This window comes from Carassius carassius, chromosome 26 (genome assembly GCF_963082965.1).
Source record: "Carassius carassius chromosome 26, fCarCar2.1, whole genome shotgun sequence".
Taxonomy (NCBI): domain Eukaryota; kingdom Metazoa; phylum Chordata; class Actinopteri; order Cypriniformes; family Cyprinidae; genus Carassius; species Carassius carassius.
Window position 1 is genome coordinate 3,661,791 of NC_081780.1, and position 27,425 is coordinate 3,689,215.

At 36.2% G+C, this 27,425-nt stretch overlaps 4 protein-coding genes across 6 annotated transcripts; 2 read left to right on the top strand and 2 right to left on the bottom strand.

Moving 5' to 3' along the window:
* Nucleotide 1: 1 nt before the first annotated feature.
* LOC132105373 (POU domain, class 3, transcription factor 3) lies at nt 2–3,271 on the top strand (the record flags this gene model as incomplete). The annotated part of the gene is made up of 1 exon (XM_059510458.1): nt 2–3,271. A coding segment is annotated over one exon (768 nt), but the record flags the coding sequence as incomplete, so codon positions are not given.
* A 4,135-nt stretch (nt 3,272–7,406) lies between these two features.
* LOC132105540 (failed axon connections homolog) lies at nt 7,407–13,119 on the bottom strand. The gene is made up of 6 exons (XM_059510718.1): nt 12,683–13,119; nt 9,888–10,023; nt 9,611–9,807; nt 9,237–9,454; nt 8,067–8,183; nt 7,407–7,974 (listed from the first exon to the last, which is right to left on the bottom strand). The coding sequence occupies exons 1-6, from the start codon at nt 12,940–12,942 to the stop codon at nt 7,688–7,690; spliced, it is 1,215 nt and encodes a 404-aa protein (XP_059366701.1). The 5' UTR covers nt 12,943–13,119; the 3' UTR covers nt 7,407–7,687.
* Nucleotides 13,120–14,156: 1,037 nt separating this feature from the next.
* LOC132105541 (cyclin-C) lies at nt 14,157–20,993 on the bottom strand. The gene is made up of 12 exons (XM_059510719.1): nt 20,803–20,993; nt 20,198–20,304; nt 19,916–20,000; nt 19,717–19,786; nt 19,584–19,635; nt 18,518–18,573; nt 17,987–18,022; nt 17,823–17,914; nt 16,651–16,718; nt 15,891–15,970; nt 15,700–15,818; nt 14,157–15,182 (listed from the first exon to the last, which is right to left on the bottom strand). Exons 1-12 carry the CDS (start codon nt 20,832–20,834, stop codon nt 15,128–15,130), a joined length of 852 nt encoding a protein of 283 aa, XP_059366702.1. The 5' UTR covers nt 20,835–20,993; the 3' UTR covers nt 14,157–15,127.
* A 1,042-nt stretch (nt 20,994–22,035) lies between these two features.
* On the top strand, nt 22,036–26,646 carry ngs (notochord granular surface). 3 transcript variants are annotated; one of them, XM_059510723.1, is made up of 11 exons: nt 22,036–22,307; nt 22,853–23,018; nt 23,098–23,247; nt 23,337–23,456; nt 23,539–23,634; nt 24,049–24,183; nt 24,281–24,391; nt 24,494–24,604; nt 25,109–25,233; nt 25,971–26,222; nt 26,321–26,646. In XM_059510723.1, exons 1-11 carry the CDS (start codon nt 22,126–22,128, stop codon nt 26,406–26,408), a joined length of 1,536 nt encoding a protein of 511 aa, XP_059366706.1. In that variant the 5' UTR covers nt 22,036–22,125; the 3' UTR covers nt 26,409–26,646. The 3 variants fall into 3 exon arrangements, with proteins under 3 accessions (XP_059366706.1, XP_059366704.1, XP_059366707.1); XM_059510721.1 differs by having other exon boundaries at nt 22,041–22,307; nt 22,850–23,018; XM_059510724.1 differs by having other exon boundaries at nt 22,042–22,307; nt 22,850–23,018; nt 26,326–26,646.
* The last annotated feature ends 779 nt before the right edge of the window (nt 26,647–27,425 follow it).

The following is a 27,425-nucleotide window of genomic DNA, read 5'->3' on the forward strand; positions in this document are numbered from 1 at the left end:
GGTGGAGGAGCTGCAGCATTCGCCGAGGCAGGCGCATCTCGTACACCAGAGCCAGCAGCATCACGAGGCAGGCACTTGGCGCGCCACCACCATGCCTAGCATGAACAACACTAACGGGCAGAGCTTGATCTACTCTCAGTCCGGGTACGGAGAGCCGGGGATGCACCATGAGGAGCACCACAGCCCTCATCTGAGCGAGCACGGCCATCCGCAGAGCCTGCACTCAGACGAGGACACTCCGACCTCAGACGACCTGGAGCAGTTCGCCAAGCTGTTCAAGCAGCGCCGGATCAAGCTGGGTTTTACGCAGGCGGACGTGGGGCTCGCGCTGGGCACCCTCTACGGCAACGTATTCTCCCAGACCACCATCTGCAGGTTCGAGGCGCTCCAGCTGAGCTTCAAGAACATGTGCAAACTCAAGCCTCTGCTGAACAAATGGCTGGAGGAGGCGGACTCCACCTCGGGAAGCCCGACCAGCCTGGACAAGATCGCGGCGCAGGGGAGGAAGAGGAAAAAGCGGACCTCTATCGAGGTGAGTGTCAAAGGGGCCCTGGAGAGCCATTTCCTCAAGTGCCCCAAACCCGGCGCGTCGGAGATCACTTCGCTGGCGGACAGCCTGCAGCTGGAGAAGGAGGTAGTCCGGGTTTGGTTCTGCAACCGGCGGCAGAAGGAGAAGCGAATGACGCCCCAAAACGGTCCGATGCCCGGGAACGAGGATGTGTACGAGGACGCCTCGCCTCACCACGGCGCACAGACACCTGTTCCGTGAGAAAGGGGCGGCCTGAAACATAATCGACTGTCTCTTTGTCCCGGTCACAAGCCCGCTCGGGGCGGACCGACGGTGATGAAGTGTCTCTGTGTGTGGCACCTCCGAGGGCGCGTGGTTGCGCGAACAATATACGGGCGCGGGCGCCAGAAAACACGCTCTGAGGCGTTACGCACCGCGGCTGAACTTAAAGGTGGAACGTAAATATTATTTTATTTAAGAGATTTCTTTTTTTTTTAATTCCGAGGATCTGTGAAAGCATCATGTCACTTCCAACCGAAAGCTGTGAAAAAAAGGCGTCAGGGGCGCGCCATCTTCCCCTCATGACCACAAAAGGTTTCTTACTGATTGAAATTAATCCGGTGCAGTCTTCTGTGCGTTCTCTTCCATATATTAATGGAAAATGCTTCGTTATTATTATTATTATTATTATTATTATTACTATTCTTTCCGTCACAATAAAAAAAATGTTTAATACTGATTAAAATTATGTCTATTTCATTCGCCTTTATATATGAATGGCAATAAATAACCTTATAATAATAACCATAATCATAATAATAAACTAAATATTTCTAAATTATTTAAATAAATAAAAAAATCCAAAAATTCCTAATATGAAAAATTAACAACTATAACAATATTTATTATTGTTATTTTATTATTATTATTATTAACAACACCATGTACATACTATTAATTTATCTGAAAGTATAGCTGTTAAATACAAACGTGACCAATTCTTTAAAAGTCTCATTTCGGTCACAACAAAGGCTGCCAAGTGCTGCTGTGTGTCGGTCTTTCACAGGCAAAGCAGCCTGATTTCATGCAGATCACGAATTCACACAGCTGGTGCAAAACAGAGGCCTGAGGAAGCAGTAAAACCCAGAATCGCAGAATTTTGTGGATCATATCGAATTTTATATTCATAAATAAAATTAATGGATACCAGCTCTTTATAATTAACCACCCAGTTTGGGCTTTCTTAACATTTTGAGTGAATTTCTATAAGCGTGCACCAAAAGCGTTCATGATTTGAGACAGTGGCTTGTTTATAAAGATTCTTCCTCCTCTTAATTGAAACCATTTTTGGTTATTTAGTCTTTTCTAATCTAGGAAATCTAAAAGAAACCAAAACAGGCTTGTCTAATTTATGATATGTTATATTAAAGATAACAACAAACCAAGCTTTTATTTAATTTCAGTCATTTGTCTGGAAACGCTTTTTGTGGAAATGACAAGATGTAAAAACTGCATTGATGACGACATAATAATAATAATAATAATAATAATAATAATAAAAGCAAATTGTTCTTGCTTGTAATCATTCACCATTCGTCATCATTCAAGATTTAAAAAGCAACGAAGACAATATAATAATAATTACAGACTAACAGAGGCCAGTTCATCTTGCCCATTATAATTATAGTAACATTGTGTGATTTTGTGCGTCAACTAAATGTATAAGTCTCAACATGTTTGTATCTGTTTGCTCTTTTGTGTTGCTTGTTTATCCCAAATTTGTCTCCTTTTCTTTGACGGGAAATATTACACCTGCTGTGTTACGCTGATTTGATGGCCTGCATCGAAAAACATGGACATTGTGCGAGGATTTTTCAGTTGCATTTTCTATGGCTCTGTGGATACTTGTATATTTGTGCACTTAACCTGGCACTGCCAAAGCACAAGCTGTCAGTGTGCCCTATTGAGACCAGTAATGTATTTGGTTTTGACAGAAAAATTGCACAGTTTTTAAACGCCTTTTGTCATTAAATGAATACGTTTTTATATAAAGAAGTGCCTCTCATCAATCTGTGTCCTGCGCATGAAGATCCTAAATGGATTCACAATTTCACACATTATTCGAGCATCAAGGCTGCTGAATATAATGTTGCCTCGGGATGAGATGATGCAGTAGATCCATCGCAGCCCGTTGCAATTCCTTCGCTTCGATTTCTGCGTGACCATGGAGACAAATGTTTGCCATTTCACTGGCGAAGAAAACGGATTTGACGGGTTCAAACGTGTTCCGAAAGAGATCGGAGACCTACGTGAATATTTCATGATGCTATTCTGGATCTAAATAGGACTTAATTTTAAAAATTCAAACTGGCAAATGGCTTTACGTTTATGAAAGCAAAATAACAAACTACTGCTAGTGATATTGTAATAATAGATTTTAAACAATTAGCTTTTAAATGATCAAATATAGCCTATTGCATTTTACTAGGCCTATTTATCAGACGGTCTTTTCAATATCATCGGCCAGTTTTCTTTACTGCTCCATCAATGTACAATTTTAGGAAAACGACTAAAAGACTAGATGTCAATTTTATTTACTGTGTGTATATAATGAATAGTGAATCCTAGGGCCTGAATTTTCATTGCCTTGAAAAACTGCGTAAAGCCGCATTTGTGAGAGTGCGCCGCGAGCGCCATCTGTTGACTACAATGTGTTGGAGAAAAGCTATTCTTAATAAAAGTGAGATAGCCTATTACAGTTATCTATCTGTTTGCATGTTCCGTTTAGACAAATATACTGTCATAAAGTCATGCAATGAGTTTGGGGTGTATTTTATAAATGCAGCCTACCGTTTGAAGTCACTCTTCTTGTCTGTAAAGTTGTCAGTGCATACGGTATCCTACTTGTAAAGGTTACTTGATAACGTGCAAGTCAAAAGTCTTAAGTCATTGCATATTGGTTGTGAATCATATTAATTTGACTCTTGTAACGTGAGTAGGCCTATCTGTTTTTCCTGACCAGGTTGTGTTTGAGAGAAAGTTCTTACCGTTGGAAAGTTCTTGTTTTGAAGCAGATAGCACATACACACTTTATGGATTGCTTAAGGTTGAATATCAGCTTTAAAACTGGATTAATTTTAAAACCTCTGTGTTCTCTAAATCTTATGTTGGATTTCCAACAATCTGGCACACAGGACAGGCAAGTGTTCACCTTACTTTGCAACGCGGAAGTAACGTTGTGTTATTTTGTTTGAATGTGCGAAACTTCCTTTTCATTATTAGCCTACTAAAATAATAGCAAAGTAACTCATTTGCGTTTCAAACCAGTGTGTTTATGATTACGATAATATATTATAGGCTAACAAATACCAGTTTGCAATATCAAGCAGTTTAACAGATTGTTTTTGTAAGGTTAAAATAACTGGAAGTGATAACACCGGAAGCCTCGCACATTCACAATGGCTGTTCCGCTTTTACGTAAAAATGTTAATTGCTAATTTAGATTAACTGAATTAGTAAATAATAAAAACACAACTAATAACATAGAACAAACACAATATTTTGATTTAAAAACATTAAAATTATTTAGCTAATTTCACTAAGCAACAATTTGTGACAGACGACTATAGTCTTTTCTAAATCATGTATCTATTAGTAAAGAATATTAAGAGTTAAAGAATGAACTCAGAAACCACACAACCAGAATCGGTTAATTTAATACAGCTATATTTTATGAATTATTTTTATTATCTTTAACACATTCTCCAGACAATTTTGGTTCATTTATGTTACGGTGATCATTAGTTCATGTACACAAACCCCCCCTCCCCAATATTATGTGCAGCCCATAATAAATCCATAAATCCAACAGGGTCATGATACACACAACACAGACTCTGTAATACGGCTCTAAAATCGGCACACTTGTGAGGAAACGGAGATTTTGAACTTTTAGTATTGCCCTTCCAACATTATTCCATCTTTGGGTTGCCATATCTCCATCACTTTTGGTATATGAGTGCGGCTGTATGTCTTGGGAGGAAAATAACTACAAGATTGTCATGTATGGATGATAAAAGTAGCTAGAAACTAAAGCTCAACAAGGAACCATTAAAAATTCATTTGCAATAGTCTGTAACGCTTGTAGTGAGTTTTTGAAGACAAGCCTTGAATTCTGGCCTGGTGAGCATCGTCTGAAATTCATTCAATATAATCAAACAAACAGCGTGTAAAACATACAGCTCTCAGAGTTAACTAAAACACAACTACAGATATGAAAACATATAAAACTCACTAAAAGTCAATAAAAAGTATTTTGCAATACTTTCAAATATAAATTAAATCACAAGCGAAAATTAAAAAAGGTCAAGTAGTCCAGGAATAACACATAGTACATACAGAAAAAAAGAAAAAGATTTTGAAAATATATAAATAATTGTTTTATAATATATATATATATATATATATATATATTTTTTTTTTTTTTTTTTTTTAATCAGGCACGTCTTAAATCAAGAACAATACAAACAAGCAAACAAACATCTTCAGAAGGAATATGATGCTAGTACTCAGACTGGCTGCCAATTTTAGGACTTTGTACTTTAAAGGAATAGTTCACCAAAAAATTAAAATGTGTGTGAAATGTACTCACCCTGAGGCCATCTAGATGTAGATGAGTTTGTTTGGAAAAATCTGGAAAAATTTAGCATTACATCACTTGCTCCCCCGAATAGGTGCCGTCAGAATGAGAGTCCAAACAGCTGAAAAAACATCACAATAATCCACAAGTAATCCACACCACTCCAGTCAATCACTTAACATCTTGTAAAGTGCAAAGCTGCACGTCTGTAAGAAACACGCTCATCTTTAACACATTTTAACTTTATACTGTTGCCTCGGGGTAAAATATGAATCCTCTATCCTCAATATTGTTTTCTCCATCTTCACAAAATGTTACCTGATGGACTGGACCGGCGTGGATTACTTGTGGATTATTGTGATGTTTTTTAATCAGCTGTCTGGACTCTTATTCTGACGGCACCCATTCACAGCAAATTTTTATTTTTGGGTGAACTGTTCCTTTAAGTCTTTGGTACGTTTAAATAATTACTGGCATGCAAACCTTTTATTTCTAACAAAGCACCAGTTAATTAACCTGATGTTTACATAAACCGTTTTTTCTTACACATTTCTTAATAATGTTGCATTTAAACAAACATCAAATAAGTACATTTGCATTTAAAGGGACGTAAAAATGGCAAGACACTTCCCATTTTTTCTAAGAAGTGCTCTATATAGACGGCATCTTAATGCAGGATTATGTTCAAGATATTAAAAGGGCATTTGCGGCAACAGGAAGGAAGTTTATACGGCACAGCAAGATACAGATTTTATCTCATTATGGAACAGAAAAAAACATAAGTCTCATTCATTGCGCATCAGCCCCTGGGAGATCATTTCTGCGAGTGTGTTGATGTGTGACGATGACTCAGATGGACACACACTCACACACATCAGCTGTCTGTCTCCTGTAATGGCTGCATTTACCAGGGTATTTTGTTCTATTCTGCTCCAGTGTTTTCTGTCATGATGCTGCCCACAGGAGGCGCTCTTGCACAATCACAGATCCCTATCTGAAGTGTTTGCTGCTGGACAAACACAAGTCATGTTTTTAGCACATATAACATCTGCACACACATATGAGTCTCTCGCTGTATATATATTTCAATAGTGCGGCTGCATTCAGAATCTGCATCTTGTTACTGAAAACAGGCTTTGAAACAGAAACAAATAAATGACCATATTTGTCTTTTTATAATAATATATTAACAATATTTGCACCTATATGAATAATTCAGCCAAAATCTAATTGTAATTTGTCAATATTCAAATATGAAGGGAGTAGTGATGAGACATGAGATATGACTGATGTTAAACCTTGTTTCATGTGTGCAAAGTTAAATACGCGTTTAGATTATCGACATGCTCAATTTTCTTTCGAAAAATCCATAATTTATATTTTTTTAGAAAGTAAAAGGCCTTTTATTATCTTTCCAAAATGTTGTGGTTCACATCTTTTTGTAAGCACTTTTAAAATGTGAGCATCAAATATGATACATCCAGCTAGAGCGACAACTGATATTCATATGCATTTTATGTAAATAGTCTGTTATGCCTAGAGAAAATTGAGTATGATCTCCACATGCTCGTATATCATATTATATGAACCATGAAACCATAAAAGCCAGATGTATCAAATATGATACTCCAAAAAAGGCAAACTTTATTCATCTAAATAAATAATTCCATGTAATATATATATATATATATATATAATGCTTTTTTAGATCTTCACAGCCTCTGATCACTGTATGCTTTTATTGTTTGAAAAAAATCAATAAAAATCACAAACTGTTTAAAATGTATCCGTTGTCAGTATAAAGTAAGTCATATAGACTAGAGATGATATAGGGATGATTAAATTACAGAATTTTCATTTGTGGGTGAATTATTCATTAATGCATTGCATAATTGGCCATAAAAAATTAAAATGGAAAGATCATCAATTTGGGAATTCTACTATGCTGCAGTGGTTTGAGGAAATTCAGCTTTCTCGCTCTGCATTTTCCATTTTGAGCTTTGTAGATTCGACTAAATAAAACTGGACATGAATTTTAGATTAGAAATGATTCCGTCTTCATCAGTCAAGTATCTACACATTTCAATAACCACCCAAAAACCTTCTTTCTGTCTATCCAACCATATACTAATAAACCCCAGGACGTAAGAAGTGCTGTTTAGCTACAAACCCACTCGGTGAATGGGGAGTGGTCACATGAGATGATGTCATTCTGCTGATTTCAAGGGCAGTGATGATGTCACACCGCAGGAGGAGTGATTCAGCTATAGCGTCATTCTCACTCTTTTTTATTCTGTTTTCTTCCTGGATTCTCTATAGACTGTCGTGGCGCGACTGTTCAATAAAATCCTCTTTCTAATTAATTAAAAAGTGTCAGAATACCTTTCCTGTCTGCTTTATTGCTATCCCTTACTCAGAGTCTGGAAACCACTGCCACTTCACCACATCTTTATTTGACCAGCCCTTCTCCTGCTAAAAGGCTTGTGGGAAAACAAAGGGGGCGGGGCCCGTTCAGATGCCTCATCAAGGAGGTGTGGTTTTCACTTCAACTGCTCCATGTCCGAGCATTCGGTGTCCATGTCCGAGTCGAACAGAGAGTGTCCAGTGGCATCGCTGTCCTGTGACGGCGTGTTGTGGTGCGACAGAGAGCTTTCCTGCTCCTGGAAGCTGCCGCTGCGTGAGTACAGACCCAAATCCGGAAGCTGGGAAGGAGAATCCGGCTCCTCGCTCAGTCCGTCGTAGTAAAGGTCGTCGACGTCTACAAACCACTCTGGCCAGAATTTCCGGCGGATTCGCTCACAGTACATGGCCAGGTTGATGAACTCACCTGCACCGATGAAACTGCTTTAGTCAGTTAATGCGCTCATAAATTTATATGACAGTATTCTCATACAAAAAAGCATGAGTTAATGAGCTCACCTTTGATTAACTGCTCCTGACGCGTTCCTGGGAGAGTCCACATAGCCTGAGCCAGATGACCAAATACAGCAGCGTCTACTGTGGAGAGCTTCGGGCCCATTAGATACTTTTTATTGCCTGTGGGAGAAATTATATTGTTAAACTATTTTTATGTTTTTTAATGTGTTTTCTGGTTTGTTGCTATGATATGGATCAGGTACCTATGGAAGCTTGTTTTTACCACGGATTAAAAAATAAAAAAGGTAATTGTGATATTATTTCAGACAATTCTGATGTTTTTTTTTAATGCAATTGCAAATTTATATCTTACAATTTGGCTTTTTTTTCTGAGAATTGCACGTTAATATCTTGCAATTTTCTCAGAATTCTCAATTTACAGCTCAAAGACTTTTTTTTTCTTATTTCTGAATTTACATTTCTTTTCTTTTTTTCCCACCACGGACTTAAAAAAATGAAACTGACTTTTTTTATTGCATTTGTATCATCACAGTTCTAAGAAAAGTCAAAATTGTGAGATATAAACTCAGAATTGAGAGAAAAAAAGTCAGAATTGTGAGATAAAAAGTCACAATTTCCTTTTCTTTTATCCCACGAAGGAAACAGGTTTTCAAAGCAACCCACCTGTAGTAAGAGTAGGTTTCTTTTCATGATTATGCATCAAGACACATTTATTTGAATAATAAAATTAGATTATTAAGTATTGTTTTCTGAAAAATTTATCAAAATTAATGTATAAATTGTATAAAATTTTATCAAATTAAATTTATACTTAAAACGGTGTGAGAACAACAATCTTGTTTTGCCTTAGAATTAAGTTTATTTTCATTACCCCCATTTGTTTTAAGCATAAACTCACATATTTCAGGAAACAAGATTTAATGAAGTAATTCTGATTCTCAAGTGAACTGTATCTTGATTTAAAATGTACTGCATATTAAGAAAAATACTAAAAAGAAAATAATTTTTTGTAGAATGAAAGGAGGATTTATGCTAACTGGACACTAGAGGGCAGCACAGATCCATTGCTGCATTATTTTGTAACCCGTTTCAAAAGCTCTGAACCCTTGAGATTCATCTAGAATGACCAATATTATATATGAAAAATGACTCAAATGCAGCATATCCTTTCATTAAAGTTCACAAACTGTGCCTCAGATGTTCAAAACATACCAAGGAATGTGGCAAGAGTGCGCATGTCTTTCTCCATCAGAGAATAAACCTCCTCTTTGGAGAAGCGTCCGATCCCGTGGCCGTACATCTCTCTCTTCACAATGCTGCCGGTCACCTGACTCAAGATCCAACTGAGCAGGTCACTCAGTGGCCCATTTGTGGCTAACATCTTCTGCGTCTCCTCCACATTGTCCACCCATTGACAGTATGCTATTGTCCTATAGCAAAACACATTGCATTAGATTATCAACCTTCCAGTTTATCATGTTCAAGTTGGAATCCACATATGAAAGGCTGTCTTTCAACAATATAACGATGAGGTAAAAAAGGCTGTTCAAGACCACAACATGAAAAAACCCCCAGCTCAGTCTCACCAGTAGAAGTGCTCCTCCACCATCTTGGTGATGGCGCGTGAGATGGCTTTCTCCTGAGGACTCAGGCTGGAGTTGAGGTTCACGCCGAGCTTCTCCTCCAGGAAGTCGATGATGAACTCTGTCCCGAACACCTGCTCCTTATTATACGCAATCCACGGCATCTTCCCTTGAGGAGACAACTTCCCATCGAAATAGTTCTGTGGAGAAAATAGTTTGTGTGTTTAAAAACCATCCATCTCTTTTCACAACATATCTTCATCATCATATGTTTGGATACCTGGTAGGGAAGGTCCGCCATCCGCAGGTACGTTTCTATCTTCAGGCAAAAGGGGGACAGGCTAGGGGCTCCAGTTTTGGGCCGGGCAAACTGATGCAGAATGATGGCGTCTTCAGAGTCCAACTCCTGTTCCTTCCTGCAGGACAGCAAATACGGAAGTGCATTAGAAAAGAACGGAGATCAAACAGTTTACAAATACACTAAAACATCCTAAAAATATTACATTTGTTTGAAAATGCACCAGAAACATTCCAAAAATGAGCAAGATACAGCAGCATCTACTGTGAAAAGCTTTGGGCCCATTAGAAACTAATGGGAGAAATCATATTATTACTTTGGGAGAAATTTTATTATCAAATTGAATTATGCAGGGGGAAAAAATTATTTTGATGCTGTTTTAATGTGTTTTCCGATTGGTTGTTTTAATATTCTGATCTTTAGATATGGCTCAGTTACCACCTTAAGTGTCTAGATTTTTTTTACATTTCATCATTTTTAAACCAACTACATCATATTCTAAATGTATCGATATTGACAGAAACATTTCAAAATTATATTATCAAATTATAAAAGTTTTTAATGTATTTCTAGTTGGTTTCTATAATATTCTAGTCTCCACATATGGCTCTGAAACCTCCTTAAAATTCTACAGAATTTTATTTAAAAAAAAACTACAAATGTTTCAGTATTTTAGCATTTTAAACCAAGTTCATCAAATTCTAAAATGATCTATTTTGTGTTTCAGAATGCACCAAAAACATTTACAAATGAGTAGGGATGGGACGATAACCGGTTTTATTGATAACCGTGATAAAATGTGCTGAAGGTTAGTAATATCGTTTAAAAATGAATTATCATTAAAACCGTGTTTGATTATCGCGGTTTTAATAACTCACTATTAAATCATGTCCAGCCAGCAACAGTCTGACGCAAGCGCAGCGCACAATGTTTTTTTTGTTTTTTTTCGAGAAGGAATGGCGAAAGTCAGTGACTTTTCTATGCTTTTCTATGCTTGTACACTTTTCATTGTAAGGAAGGAAATGCCACAGAATTTAATCTTTCTTTAAATTAAGTGCATAGAGTTGCTTGTTTTATTAGTTGTTTGTTGATTATTAAATATAAAACTTGCTGAAATGTTTTCAGTGTGAGCATCAACTATTTTTGAACACTTTCATCTCGTTTCAACAAAACCGTGATAATATTGATAATCGTGATAATTTTAGTCACTATAATCGTGATGTTAAATTTTCATACCGTCCCATCCCTACAAATGAGCAGGATGATCAAATACAGCAGCAACCAAAATGGAAAGCTCTGGGTGCCTTAGAAACTCTATTTTTATTGCTTAAGGAAGAAATAATATTAAAGAAATAGAATTACATAAGGCAATATAAACTCGTTTTTTTATTTATTTTTTTCATTGCTATGATATTCTGAACAATGTCTATGGGATTTCTTCATTCTTAAACCAAGTTAAAATAAATAAATTAAATCAAATCCTAAAACTTGTTACATAATTCACCAGAAATATTCCAGAATGTTTTAGGTCAACCTGAAAGTTCAGTCTTTAGTGTTCTCTATCAGCAGAATTTAGTCACTGTCCACTTCACTACTGCTGAAATTCATTAAAAGCATCGTAGTCATTCACTTTCTCTTTAGTTTCATACCTATGATTACGTGTTTGATCTTAAATCAATAATATTTCAACTGTATTTGTGTAATGCATCTCTGAATCAATAGCTCATGTGAAGGATTGTGGAATAACAGCAAATCCATCAGCCTTTCCCAGGGCCTCGTGTAACCCGAGATGTTTTGCTGAGGACTAACAGCACCTCCATTTCTGCAAAGGTCAGAGACGAAGCTAAAGCACAGAATTAAACTCAACTGGCACTGACCACTATATTGACGGGTCACTATTTACACCGTCTCACAAGGGGTCAATAGAGGTCATTCTGTCACATCACAGTAACACAAGGAGACATTATCCTCAAGGCCTGCACACAGAGACGCTCCAGCAACCGTGCCCTTGACACACCACACATCAACATGTCAAAATGCAGGCTTTAGACGAGGTAATAAATAGCATTCTGCTCAAAATTCATTCAGTTAGCAGGTATTCATTCTTCACTGGAGGATAATGAATGGACTGCATTGTGTTGACATGATTTTCCAAGATATTAATTTAGGTAATATTTTTTCTGTACATGCCCATCTTACTCCATCCAAAGGAGAATTATATATATATATATATATATACAAACACATACACTTTTATCTATTTTTATATATTTATAATTTTATAATATATTTCCATAAATAATTAAATATATTTAAAAGCACAAGCACTGCATGTACATAGTAATAATAATAGTAGTAGTAGTATTATATATAAGCAGTATACTGTATAAAAGCAGTACTTGTGCTTTATTATATATTATAAAATATTTTCATCAACGTTTTTGTTCTATGTTGTGCTTATATGTATTATATTTTTTATACATAAGTACTGCATATATGGCAATTATTATTACTACTACTACTACCACCACCACCAATTATTATTATTCATACCTATGCCATATTTAAAAATATAAAATTACTTATATAATAATATATAATTACAGCAATTCTGATATGATTAATTAAATATTTATATAAAATATAGGCTAATACCTGCATAGACAGCAATAATAATTACTACTGATAGATAGATAGATAGATAGATAGATAGATAGATAGATAGATAGATAGATAGATAGATAGATAGATAGATAGATAGATAGATAGATAGATACCTGATGACAAGCAGCTCGTGTAGTAAATAGGCAGCGGCGGCGAGCAGCGCGCCCCCGGTGATGTAGAGCGTTTTTCTCCACCAGGAGTCAAATCCTAACGCAGACATGATCCCTCCGTACTCCTGCAGCGGGTAGGCAATGATGTACCCATACAGCGACAGATGCTCCTCGGAGCCGCTCAAGCCGAGCGAGAAGCTCTTGTTCAGGCCCAGCTCAAGCGCGTAGGAGCGGCTCCAGGCGAAGCCGACGCGCCAGTACATCCTCTCTCTCCTCTATCCGCCCTTCGGCCCGCTGTGGCTCCGGCAGAGGAGGCTTCATCAGTGCCGCGGGGTTGAGGTGGAGGAGGACCAGAGGTTCTATGGACACATGTCGCCTCCTGACGCGCTGGAGTCGGCATCAATCCGCAGCCGCTCGCCGCTCGCCGCTCGCTCCGCTGTTTACCGCACGGCTGAGTGCGGCACGTCACCAGGGTCGGGGCTGTTGATGCTGCGAGGGCGGGGCGAACGCGCAGATTCTCCACTCATTGGTCAGATCCACTGCTGTCATAACAGTTTGGTAACAACAATTTCTTAAAAGGTCATAATATTAATTTAATGCAAATAACCACATGAACAAAGGATCATTATGTAGTGTACTATTTAAATAAGTGTTGTTGTAATATCATTGAGATTTTAAAGAAAGAATGAAAGAAAACATTTAAATTGTTTTATTATTTACATTTTTTTTCTTCACTTTAATTTTACTTTTTTATATATTTTGTGTTTTGTCACTTTTATTTATATTTTAATTATTTATTTTGTTAAAATAAATCTAAATAAGTTTTTTTTTTTTTTTAATTTTATTAGTTATTTCAGTAGGTCAATTCATGACGATTGGGACCTATTTGTTGGTCATTTTAAAGAGAAGTTTACCAATTTACCCAAATTCACCCATACATAAAATTAAACTAAACGCAACTGAGAAATGTTGAATTGGCAACTAGCTTAAATAAGTTTCAGGTAGTTGCTAATGCAAAAGTTAAAATAAGTTTCAGATAAAAAAAAAAAAAAAAGTTTTTTTGTTTTCACCAGCAGCTTTATTCAATAAGGCTTCTGAGCTCCATTATAGACGAATAAGAACACTCCAAGCCCTCTCACCCTCCCCATCTCTCACATCATCAAATATATTTACAGGCAAATGATACATACACTGCATGACTGAGAGGGGCCACATTTATGTAAGTTCACTCAATAAAGATGAGGCAACACTCCTGAAGCACATCTTAACAAAGAACCTCAGTGAGAGACAAAGCCAATAACAAAAATGCCATTCAAAACAGAGCCAAACATGTAAGTCCTGTAAAATCTTTTGAGGCCTTTCTACAATTAATTATGTGTCCCTCAAACTAATGACTTCAGTGGAGATGCAGATAATGGGAAGTGAGGGACTTGATAACCACACCCAAGATGCAGACCCTCAAAATACTGGCTTTCCTCCATTAAATGTGATGGATGCTTCAGTGTGCTGCAGCTATACAGAGACATCAGTTCAACATAACAGAATGAAGGCAAAACACAGCATTTGGGTTATGGCAAGTACACATATAGCATAATCATACACTAAATTTATAATAAGAGGAAAATGATAAAAAAAAAAGTCAAGGGCTATATATGGAAAGCATATTTACAATGCAGTTTGAGTGATCAACTCAACTATCCGTGTCACTTGTGCATTCTAACTCACATCCACACAGACGGGATATATCCAATCAGGATTTGATTACACAGTACGAGGGTTCAAAAGATCGCCGTCACATAGCCCTGTGGCCAATCAGTTTACAGACAGCCACTTTGTAAAGAGGACTGATCTGTTTCCCTGAGGAATACAAACTGTGATATGGTCAACGAGAGGCACGCATACAAATACATTTGCAATTAACTCACACACTCTCTCTTCATCGCTCTCAGACAGAAAAAAAATCAAGTTTTCTTAGTTCCCAAAGAGCGTCCACTGACAGAAAGCTTCATGGGACTTTTCAAGGAAGTCAGGACCATCGACTAACAAGATCTGGGAAAACAGCACCCCTCTTAATCAAGCAGATACCCAATGAGGTGCGTTTGTATATGTGTATGTGTGTGTGTGTGTGTGTGTGTGTGTGTCTAACATTCAAGACTATAGCCTTAAGCTTGGCAAGAAACTCTTACATCAAAGCAGATTTCCGATTGGTGAACAATTCTGACACGGGCTGCTCTGATTGGTGGAAGGAAGCAAGGATGTGGCATCATTCTATCTGCTCTGATTGCTAGAAAAACCCAGAGGAAGGGAAAGAGAGGATGTGTGTGCCAGGAATCGATTTTCCCAGTCATAAAACGATGTGCTTGTGAAAAGCAGCGATCAGATGTGCCAGGATGTGCTGTGTTTGCCTCTCTGAATCGCTCCGCCTCAGGTCCTCCAGCAGGGGCCGCTCTAGGACTGACTGTACGAGCTGTTCTGACTCCCGTTTGAGCTCTGGTCAGTCTCACTGTTGTACGAAAAGCAAGAAAATACAGGCACAGAGGTGAGGTGAGGAAAAAAATAAAAATAAAGCTGAAATAAAATACAAACTAAATTTACAAATACTGCCTTGGCAATGGCAACTAACCTAAATAAATGTCAATACTAAAATTACTAAAACTACAAATGAAATAAAAATTCTTTATATATAAGGCATGCTTTAATAAAGGACTTTTTTCTACTTTTCTAAAAAAAAAAAAAAAAAACATTGGCAATCGAAGTACATATAAAATAAAAAATAAATATTGGAAGAAAAACTTTTTATTTAACTTTTAATTTAAAATTTTAATTGAAAATGTTGCATTGGCAGGGCAAAGACCTTATGCATTGATATGGACAGAAGGAGCTTATGTAAATAAAAAGTAATAAAATTAGCCACTTTTCATTGATTCTCTTTGCAGTGGTGAAATAAGCACCCCAGGCCGTTTCCATATAAATACATATAGTTTTGTGTGATTTTGATAAGTGAGGAATGTCTGTCGTACCTGTTAGGAGGGGGTTTGGGTTTGGGCACCTTGTTGAGCACAGTAGCCATTTCCTTCCTATCATCAAAGTTCTTCCACTGTTCATAGAGTTTCAGAATCACCCTGATGATCTCCAGGATCTGTGCCAGAAAAGCTTCAGTGTTAATGTACACAGCACTCATTCATTTATTTTTCAGCTGAACATGTGTTACCTTGTCCATGTCAACAGACAGCTCAGCGAACCACTGCCTGGCATCTTTCTGCTGCACCACACAGGCCACATGCAGGCAGGCTGGAGGAGGAGGAAGGGGACAGAATCTGTAACTCTGCTCCCAGTGTGTACAGTACAGACCAAAAGTTTGGACACACCTTCTCATTCAAAGAGTTTTTTTTATTTTCATGACTATAAAATTGTAGAGTCACACTGAAGGCATCAAGGGCTATTTGACCAAGAAGGAGAGTGATGGGGTGCTGCGCCAGATGACCTGGCCTCCACAGTCACCGGACCTGAACCCAATCGAGATGGTTTAGGGGTGAGCTGAAGGGCCAACAAGTGCTAAGCATCTCTCGGGGAACTCCTTCAAGACTGTTGGAAGACCATTTCAGGTGACTACCTCTTGAAGCTCATCAAGAGAATGCCAAGAGTGTGCAAAGCAGTAATCAAAGCAAAAGGTGGCTACTTTGAAGAACCTAGAATATGACATATTTTCAGTTGTTTCACACTTTTTTGTTATGTATATAATTCCACATATAATTCCACATGTGTTAATTCATAGTTTTGATGCCTTCAATGTGAATCTACAATTTTCATAGTCATGAAAATAAAGAAAACTCTTTGAATGAGAAGGTGTGTCCAAACTTTTGGTCTGTACTGTATATGTGACGTGTCAAGTTGTTATACAGTTATTCAGATCATCTGCTTGTTTGCAAGCATAGGACCTTCTGGATTCAGTGTAGGAGGTTTGTTCTTACCCAGTGCTATCATGAACGGAGGATAAAGCAGACAAAGGTCTGTCCTGTAGGTGTCGTTCACTATCCTCCTGCACACATTCACAGGACACTCATGTTCACTCATGTTTCAGCTTACTTTGCAACACAGAAGCATGCTATTTTCTGTAAATGTGCAATACTTATGATTCATTAGCTGCTACTGGTAAATAAATAGAAGAAATCAAAAGATTGAGATGTATTATAGTTTTTATCAATATTTTAAATCAGTTTTTTTTTTTAGATTTGCAGCTTTCATCTAAACACTTTAGAAACTTTGTTGTGCATCTGTCATTTTTTGTTTGTTTATATTGCTATAGTTTTTATTCATTTTTTGTTATTTTTATACATCAAGTTACACTAAATTAAAAAGAGAAATGCTGGCTTGGCAACTAGCTGAAATACAAAAATAATAATTTATTATCAGTTTATAATTATATCAGTATATCATATTTATTATTATATCAGTTTATTAACTCTTTCTATTTCTATATCAACTATAATAACCATGCAGTAAATGGTCAAACTAACCAATGTGATTATAATTAAAATAATATGATGAAAAAATGTAGTTTGCAATGTCAAGCAACATTGAAATTTTTTTTTTTTTTTTTTTTTGTTCAATTCAAATAACTGGAAGCCAGGATTGTCTTTAACTTAAATTAAAAAAAATTTGCTTAATAAAATGAGGCTAAAATAAAACTAAAATATTAGATGAAAAACTTACCTAATGAAGATTAGTTATGTTGTCTTAGTAACTTACTCAAATAAGTTTAAGTTGAAGCACTAATATTGTATTAATCTAATAAAAATGGCAAAAGCACACAATAAAAGAAAAATAAAAGAACTAAAATTAAAATGTAAAAAAAAATAAAAGCGAATACAGCAGTGACTAATAATACTAAAATAGCACTGCTGGAAGCACATGACACTGGACGCCTCACACATTCATGTTACAAATGGCTCTTACACTGAAAACAGGGCGGACAGAGACAGATGCACAGATTCAGAAGCAAGTGTCATATCAAACTTCTAAACATAAAGTTCATATTTAAACTTTTTCTTTACCACCCACTTGGACGGCTCTAACAGACTTATAAAGCACAATGAACAGTGGCTGTGTGTTTTCATGCCGTCTGAAGGCACACGCTCCTCACCAAGCCAGCGGCAGCAGCATGTCCTCCTGACCCATGTCCTGCACATACTGCAGTAACGGTCTGTAAGGGTGGTACACGATCAGACAGCAGTCCTGAAACCAAACCAAACATCCATGAACAGATGCCAAAAACAAACAACCTAAAGGAGATGAATCAATACCAACCATAAGCTCCAGTAAGTAGAACTCGCACTCCAAGATCTAGACAGAGAGAGAAGCATGAGTTCACTGTGAGATCTAATGTGCTAGCTAACATGTTATGTGCACTAATTATCATCTTTCCCATTACGATGATCCATAAACATTCCACCAGACCTCTGAGATGTTTCCTAAAAAATAGCCGCACTTATCACCAGCCCGAGACATGAGCTGCCAAAAACCAACAGTCATTTATCACCATAATGAGACTTTCCTACGAAGGTGTCGTGAGTGTGAGGAATGTCACTCCTGAAACTTGGTTACACTTAAGATGTGACAGAAGGCTGCATCATCACCATACACACACACACACAATCTCAGCCTCTCAGCCAGCGTTTCCGTCATATGAATCAGACAGTTACAAGAACTTATTATCTTGAGCTCTAGTGACGCTGTCAGATTTCCAAAATCCTGATATGAAGCAAAGTCATTCTTTCCGCTGGAACTCTTCTCAGTAAGAAATATCAAGGCTCACACTCGCACAGACGTTTGACTCACATGGTTCATTCTGAAGGGAAACTCCTTTGGAAAGGCATAAGAGAACCTTGTTTTCACTGTAACAAAAAGAAAAAGATGTATTTATTCCATATTAGTATGAAAAGGTCACATGAAGAAGACAAGTTAGCATGCTTTTTGTGATCTGGGATTCCTAAACCGTACTGATAGTGAGGATATTTGGTCATTATGTGGTTATATGGTTAAAAGTTTAAGTAAATGTTGATTAATACTTGCAGGGTTTCTCTAGGTCTCATAAAGGTAAATGTAAGGCTCAAGTGCTTTATAAGACCAAGTCAATAAAGTTTAAGGAATAAACTGAAGAGAATGTAGGCTAATACGTAAACGTAAATGTCCAGAGAGCACACGATGGGCTGCAACACTTATACAAAAATACAACCTCCAAAAAGATTTGTCATTCATTTATACATGAAAATAACTTTTACTACACTGTCTGATCATCAAACCGCAAAAAAAAAAAAAAAAAAAAAAGAGTGACAGAAGATAAAAAGTCTTGTTTACAGTAAAACTGATCAAAATGAAGTGAGTTTATTAACCAGGACAAATATCTTCCAAGGGATTAGAAATTGACTTCATTCAAAGGGAAAACTGGTTTTCATTCCCCACTGACAAATACTTCTGGTTTTAAGCATAAACTTAATTTTGTTCAGTTTTTCCATTTTACATTTGTATCTCAAGTAGTGCTGTTTAATCGTTTAATCACGATAAACTGCATATAAAAATAAAAGCTTGTGTTTAAAAAAATATGTTTGCGTACAAATATCCATCTATCTATACACACACAAACTCTTATTTATATTTAAATTATAAATATAAATATATATTACATATATTTCTTAAATATATGCATGTATGTGTACTGTACAGTGTACAGGTCCGTATAGACATATTTTGTAAACAAACATATATTATATCAGATGAGATTAATCGATTTGACAACACTAATCTTAATTTAAGCGTGTGTAGACATTTGTACTGGAAAACAAAAACACTATGGAAGATGTAATATCTGAAGTAATATCTGAAACTGTTTGATGAGTTGACTTACAAACAGACGTTGCTGCTGAAATAAGGCGTGTGTTCGAAACAACACCAAATTCCTGTTAAGAACAGAATTTGATTTCATTAAGATTTGAATGTATGCATCTTTCAGCAGAAATTGCCATATTGAGACAGTTTACCTCTACTTTAGAGGCAAGAAACACACATGTGGGGGCCATCAGCACAGGGTCTATGCTCTTCAGAGAGTATCTGGAAACAAGCCAAGTGCTTTCTTTTACTTTCATGCAAGTGTACTTGAAAATGGCCATCAATCCAGAAGACAAGTATACATTTTTACAGAGGAAGTGAAGAGTGAAACCAAGGCAACGACCCACTCACCTGGCGTAGAAACGCTTAAAGTACACCGTTGCCGTGGCAATGACCTGCTGCCTGAGTTTCAAGTGTTCCCCCAAAGCTTGAATCACTGCCACAAGATGACAAATTAAACTATTTAAAGTGTTTTATAGACAAAATGTATTCCTTTAGACTTTGAATTAACATATACTTAAAAAAAAAATCAATTTTAAATACAACGCAGGTGAATTTAACCTGGAAATCTGCATTAACGTATTCATTCAGAACAGGGGTGTATTTATATTTATAAACAAATAATCTCCAAACCATTGGCAAAAAATATCTGTAGCTTCCAATATTCCTCCTCTGTGAGGAACTTGAGATCTTTCTGTCTCTCCTTCATCAGATCTTGTTTGTCCAGAACCCACTGCAGACTGATGAGAACAAACATCAGACACTTCAAATTCAGAAATCATTAAAAAAATAACATAAAAACCAACTCAGCAGCATCTTTTATATACTCCTAATATCCAAACTTCATACAAGCATCAAAACATCACAATAATTTTAATAATTGAAAATCCTAAAATCAGTTAAAAAGATGACAATGAACTCGTGCCGTGAATAACCCACATTTATGCTCATAATTGGTAAATTCAATTTCTCTATGGTTTCTTCAGTCCAGAGACACTAGCCAGCCGGCTAAAGCTAATAATCGAAATATTTATACTGTTCAGAGAATAAAATGCATTTATTCTAGTATCTATTCATTAACACGGCATTAACCGATATTTGGTAAATATTTTGCTTTAATCTGGCAAATCCATGAATTGTAATGTTTTTATTTCTCGTACAGCTTCGCAGCAACAGCAAAACCTCTAGAAACCGCTTTAATGTTCTCGATTTATGCCGTCAAACGCGTCTCTACTTACTAATGCGAGCTCTGCCAGAAGTTCCCTGCCATCTTGAGGTGACTGAGGTAGAAAATTAAGCCTCAATGTGATGTTAAAATATGTTAAGATAAGACGATACTCTGATCTAATCAGATGAGAAGCGCCACACCAAAAACACTCCGTAGAATTTCAATGTGCTCATTAAAATGATCCGGGAGGAAACACATTTACGCATCAGTTCCGGATCGAGTCCTGCGTTCTTCTTTTTTCATACAAATAAACGTATAGGCCATCTGCTATTAAAAAGGCATAATATAATATAATATAATATAATATAATATAATATAATATAATATAATATAATATAATATAATATAATATAAATATTTAGATATTGAGATAATAAAATGTTACTGTTGTTATTATATAAAACTATATAATATAAAATATAATATATAGCGCATGACATAAAATTATTGTAAAATAATATAATCCAAGTTTATATGACAAGTTTATATAATATCAACTTAAATAATAATTAAATAGTAAAATAATATGACAAAGAACTCATATTACATAATTGTTGTACTAATTTAATATAATACAATATAGTATAATATAAAGAAATAATTTTATATAATTATTGTAGATAATATAATTGTATACTGTTGTTGTTGTTGTTATTATTGTTATTTTTATTATTTAAAACTATATAATACAATATATAGCTCATGATATGACAATGTAAATGTAAATGACAATGTAAATCATAATAGAATAGAATAAAATAGAATAGAACAGAATAACCCAACTACATATGAAAATTTAAAAGATGATAATCAACTTTAAATAATAAATAGAATATAATACAATACTGCATAACATATACTTTAATAAAAAAGAGCCATATTATAACAAATATGGTAAATAATAGAATTTAACTATTAAATTAGAATTTAACTCATGGCACTTTTATAAGATATGCAGGCCTATATAATAGTTATAGTGCTATGTACTTATGCGTTTGTTTGCTTGTTTGTTTCCTGAACAGAATAGCCTACAGTGACTCTGTAACGATTATAGCTATACCAGCATGCCCTTCTTTGATACGGTAGGCTACTTTCAGTCTCCATGTTTTTAGCAGAGAATTTCATTAATGAGACTCTCAGGCTTGCCATCTTCATCAGGAGAGCTCACTCGTCTATTTTTACCGCGGTGCATCTCTTCGCGGTGTCCCGTCAGATAACTGACTCTGTGTCAGACTGAGGTTTGACATTCCTCCTCCGGACAGGACAGCAGGTATAAAGCCCCGTCATCAGGAATGGGACACAACGCTTCTGTAGAGGAACCACCAGCTTTACCATGAGTCACAGCCCAGACAGGATGTCTTCCTACCGCCGTCACTTCGAGGGTGGCCTGAGCTCCGCTTCCACGCTTCAGGTGCGGGTCTCCAGCCCTTCACCCACCCGAGGAGCAGTGCGCCACCGCTCTGCCAGCTGCTCCCGCAGGGCGCTCTCCGGGACCCGCAAATCACGCATGACCAGGTAGGCCTCATAATAAAGTAGCCTATTATATAATATCATCACTAATTTTATTTCAGCTAAAACATTTCAAATTTTGCTTTCTTTAGGTGTACTAAGAAAACTAGGCCTAAAACTAAAATTACATATTGATTACTTTAAATAACATAAAATAATTGTTATTTTATTTTATCTAGCTGCCTGGGTAACAGTTCTCACTTTTTTTTTTTAGTTTAAGTTGAAGTCAAATAAGTAAAACTAAATAAACTAAAATTAAAACCTATTAAAAAAAGTACTACAAATGGCAAAAACACAAAATTATTAAAACTTTGACTAAACAGACAAAGCTAGAAATATAAAAATTCAAAATATTATATCAATGATATTTCAATAACACTAGCTAAAATAGACTAAAATATAATAATAATAATAATAATAATAATTTTCCATTATTGTTATATTTAATCATTAATTTTGTCAAATAGTTTGTATTTTGTAATATGCAAATAAATATTAAGTTTTACTATAATTAGTATTGTAAATATATGTTTTGTGTCTTTGTACAGCAGTGTGAGTATGGGAGCGTTGTGTCTGGGCATGGGTTTGGGGCTAGCTGGAGGCGCAGTGGACCTGGACGCTGCAGCCGCTGAGAACCAGGCTTTCCTCAGCACACGCACCAGTGAGAAAAAGGAGATGGTCGTCCTCAATGACCGCCTGGCTGTATACATCGAGAAAGTAAGACACTTCTCCATCTTCTCCTTTTGCTTTCCCTGCTTTGAAGAGCAGCCTGTGAGTGTGAGTGTGCTTGTTACAGGTGCGCTCTCTGGAGCAGAGCAACAAGCTGCTGGAGGCAGAAATCGATGGCATTAAGAGCCACCATGTGAAGCCATCCGGTCTGCGACTGCTCTATGAGGACCAGCTGAGGGAGCTGAGGAGGATTGCTGACCAGATGAAAGTCCAGCGGGTGAGGGATGACCACAGGGCCATTATGACTTACTCGCTTACACATTTAGACCATAACTTGATCATTACTTTCTACATTTGCTTTTGTAGGATCTGGCAGTAGCAGCAAAGGATGCCATGGCAGGTCAGCTGGAAATGGTGAAGGTGAAATACGAGGAGGCTGTGGAGGCCAGGAAAAAGGCAGAGTTTGAAATTGAAGCCTTCAGACCGGTAAGGTTCAATGTAATACAGAAAGTGTAACATAACTTGGTTTCACACAATGATTGGGGCTCAAACTCTCTCTGTCTACTAGGATGTAGATGCAGCCACATCCGCCCGAATTGCCTTGGAAAAACGGCTGGAAAACCTGGAAGTGGAGCTTGAGTTCCTGCAGAGGATTCACAAAAAGGTGCATTTCAAAATAATATTATTTAATATTATAAATCGCATCAAAATGTTATAGAATATAATATAATTATATTTATAAAATATAAAAGTCATGGCAACATATGTTTTTCCATTACCATATCAAAAAACTAAACTACTTACAACTTTATTTTTAAGTTATATAAGATTTAACTACATTTTTTTAAAGTCATTTTAATATAATTTTAGATTAATTTAGTTTTTCTTAAAAACCTAAAGAAGAAAAAAATGTTTACAGTGTGCCAAATGTACAATTTTGTTTTTAAATGTGCTGGTAATATAATCAGGGTTGAATTGAATTGTTATATGATTTTATTGCCAATCACTGGGTATTTAATTGCATTAATATAGTTAATAATTAAAAAGTTTTGATTTAACTACATTTTCTGTATGTCAGGAAATCGAGGAGCTGATGGCTCAGATTTATGGATCAGTGGCTAAAGTAGATGTGGCCTTCTCTTTGCCCGATCTGGCATCTGCCCTCAAACAGATCCAGGCTCAATATGACAGTATTGCCGCTCAAAACCTGCAGGTAATCAGGAAGGGACAAAAAAATAAACCTCAATATCCCTCAAACTTAACTGTTTTGTTAACATATGCTCATGTTTTTCCCGACCGGTGTTCACTAGGAGATGGATGCTTGGTATAAAGCAAAGTTTCAAGATCTAAACAAAGCAACATCACGGCACGTGGAAACAGCGAGGAGCGTCAGAGAGGAAATCACAGCTTACAAGAGAGAGGTGTGGGATGTGGACAGTTTTTGTGTCCTGTGCTTCATTTAAAAAAAGCACCAAACTGTACTGCCTTATAAATTAAGACTGATAATGCTAGTGTGTTTTCAGATTCAGAATAAACAGAGAGAACTGGACGCTCTTAAGAACAGGAATGAAGCACTGCTGCTCCAGATAAAGGAAGCACAGGAGAGACACAAGAAAGAGGAGGAGGAGCTACAGGTAAAGCCACACCCCCTTCATTGCAGAGAGAACATGTCACATTGGCTGCGTCCAAAATCACATACTAAGTATGTACTTATTTTTTAAAAGTAATTACTTGACAACTTTTAAAAAAACATGTTTTCTGGACCTATAACAGCATAGTTTCTTTGCTACACTTTTATTCACAAATCCTCTTCTCTAGACTAATGGCTAGTAAATAGTGCATAGAAACTGGATGGATAATACTGTAGTTTTTTTGTAATATATTTGTTTATGCATAAATTATTGATCATTTGTACTGTGTTATGATAACTGTATTGTGTTCTGGCCAGGTCATGGAGTCCAAGATGAATTTCCCAGAAATAGGACAATAAAATATATTCTATTCTATTATATTCAAGTGTCCATCATATGCGTATATCGGAATATTGATGGACATTTAGGTCATCCAGCTACATTTTGTCTACTCTTTTATGAATGCTGTAAATTGATTTGAGGATCTCACTAAATCATGTGTCATAGATCCGTATTGACACTCTAAAGGAGGAACTGAAGTCTATTAAGGGGAAGATTGCACTTCTACTGAGAGAATACCAGGATCTGCTCAACGTTAAGATGTCGCTGGAGATTGAAATCACCACATACAGGTACTGCAGGGCTGCCATCACACCTCATCCACTCCAACAAACAATACATAATATCTCACAATTTTGACTTTTTTTTTTTTTTTCAAATGTTAACTCAGATTTGAGAAAAAATAACCTCAGAGTTCCAAGATAAAAACTCAATTCTAAGAAAAAAGTCAGAACTGTGACTTTTTTTCTGGCAATTCTGAGTTCAAATTTTGCAGTTTAACTTTTTCCCTTTCATAATTCTGAGTTTACATCTTGCAGTTTTTTTTCTCAACAAGGAATTAATCAATTAAAAAGTTAATTGCAACTTTTTTATCTTACAATATTGACTGTTTTCTCGCAACTGTATGTTTATATCTAATAATTCTGACTTTTCTGCTCAGAACTACAAGTTTAAATCTAGAAATTCTGTCTATTTCCCTAAGAATTCTAAGTTTACATCTTGCAATTTTTGTTTTCATGAAATTAAAATAAAAATGGTAACAATTCCAACTTTTCTCTCGCAATTGCAAATTTCAGACTTTTTTCTCAGAACTGTAAGTTTATTTCTCACAATTCTGACTTTTTTTGTCAAAATTGTGGGAAACTGAAATAAAAAGTCACTAATTGTCATCTTTTTTATCCCATGGTATAAATGGGCTTCCATAATATGGTGATTAAAATAGTTATCACTTTGCCATATACACATAGTTCAGAATTCTTGGCAACTTTACCCATGTCTAACCCTGTTTGATTTACCTGTGGTTTTACAGGAAGCTGATAGAGGGAGAAGACAGTCGCTTGTCCAGTATGGTGAGCGGTCTGTCTCTCATGAGCGTGAGCGCAGCAATGGTCAGCGATGTTTTTGGGGCAGCAGCAGCCCACAGTGGAGCAGTGAGCTCAGCTGCCTCTGAGAAGATGCTCTCGAGCAGCACAACAGTTGACCACAACCATCACGAGTCCCTGGAGGAGTTCACTCACGAGCAGGCTGTGGAGATGACGGAGAGAAAGACCATCCTCATTAGGTACAAGTACACCACTCCAACACAACATTACAAAACAATACTTTTTCCGTTTCTTAATGTTGTTGTAGAAGCTAATTCCCATCTCTCTTTGGTTGCAGAACAGTTAAGACAGACGAGGACACCTTTCAAAGCGACACACAAGAACGTACCATCACTATCTCTGGTGCTGCAGACGAGAACGATTGAATTATGAGTCATGAGATCTCACTCCAAACCTCCATATAAAAGTTTATTCATTTAGAGTTGTTGTTGCTCAGATCTCACACTCCATTATCAAAACCTGTGACAAACCAACGTCACAAAAAGTCTCTTTACATTTGCTACCTGCTTTGTGCTTTGCCTAAACTGCTGTAACTGGGTGTATTAAAAGTTTAACCATGTGTCAACTGATTCTTCGCAACAAATAAAGTTTGATTGCATAGCAGCAGTGCCTGAGGTTATTTTAGTGCAGTTTTTCTGTTTGAAGTGCATATATGGCATACACAGAGAAGCAATGCTTTCATATATAATTGTTTTTACAGGAAATCTCAGAGAGACGATGTTGAGAAAATATTTTCCCATGCAGTAGGTTTATAGCAAAAAAAAAAAAAAACCTTGGTATAAGATCACATAATGCTACAGTATGCTTTACAAGAGTTCTAATTCACCCAATCTCTATTTTATTTAGTACAACAAGGTTTTTGTTAGAGAGCTGGCCAATACTGATTGCACATACACTACTATTGAAAAGTTTGGAGTAAACCGTTTTTTTTTTTTTTTTTTTTCTAGAGAAATTAATACTTTTACTCAATAAGGATGCATTTAAATTGATCAACTGATACATACTGAATATTACATCGTTACAAAAGAATTTTCTATTTCAAGTAAATGTTATTTTGAACTTTTTTTCATCATAGAATCCTGGAAAAGAATTAACATGGTTTCCACAAAAATATTAATCAGCACAACTGTTTTCAGCATTGATAATAATCAAATGTTTCTTGAGCAGCAGATCAGTATATTAGAATGATTTCTGGAGGATCACGTTACATTGAAGACTGGAATAATGATGCTGAAAATTCAGCTTTGACATCACAGGAATAAATCACATATTAAAACAGATTCGATATTTAAATCGTACTTATATTTCACAATATTGCTGTTTGTAATGTATTCAAATAAATGCAGCCTTGGTGAGCATAAGAGCCTTATTTTAAAATCAAA

Coding starts and splice junctions, on each gene's coding strand:
- LOC132105541 (XM_059510719.1), bottom strand. CDS start 20,834: ATGGCAGGGAACTTCTGGCAGAGCTCGCATTA. Junction 15,971..16,650: donor TCCGTTCATGATAGCACTGG/GTAAGAACAAAC, acceptor CTCCTCCTCCAG/CCTGCCTGCATGTGGCCTGT. Junction 15,183..15,699: donor CCCAAACCCCCTCCTAACAG/GTACGACAGACA, acceptor TTCGTACAACAG/TGAGACTGACCAGAGCTCAA.
- LOC132105540 (XM_059510718.1), bottom strand. CDS start 12,942: ATGTACTGGCGCGTCGGCTTCGCCTGGAGCCGCTCCTACGCGCTTGAG. Junction 9,455..9,610: donor GTGGAGGAGCACTTCTACTG/GTGAGACTGAGC, acceptor GTTTTGCTATAG/GACAATAGCATACTGTCAAT. Junction 7,975..8,066: donor TCAGGAGCAGTTAATCAAAG/GTGAGCTCATTA, acceptor TCATCGGTGCAG/GTGAGTTCATCAACCTGGCC.
- ngs (XM_059510721.1), top strand. CDS start 22,126: ATGAGTCACAGCCCAGACAGGATGTCTTCCTACCGCCGTCACTTCGAG. Junction 24,184..24,280: donor TTGCCGCTCAAAACCTGCAG/GTAATCAGGAAG, acceptor GGTGTTCACTAG/GAGATGGATGCTTGGTATAA. Junction 25,234..25,970: donor ATTGAAATCACCACATACAG/GTACTGCAGGGC, acceptor GTGGTTTTACAG/GAAGCTGATAGAGGGAGAAG.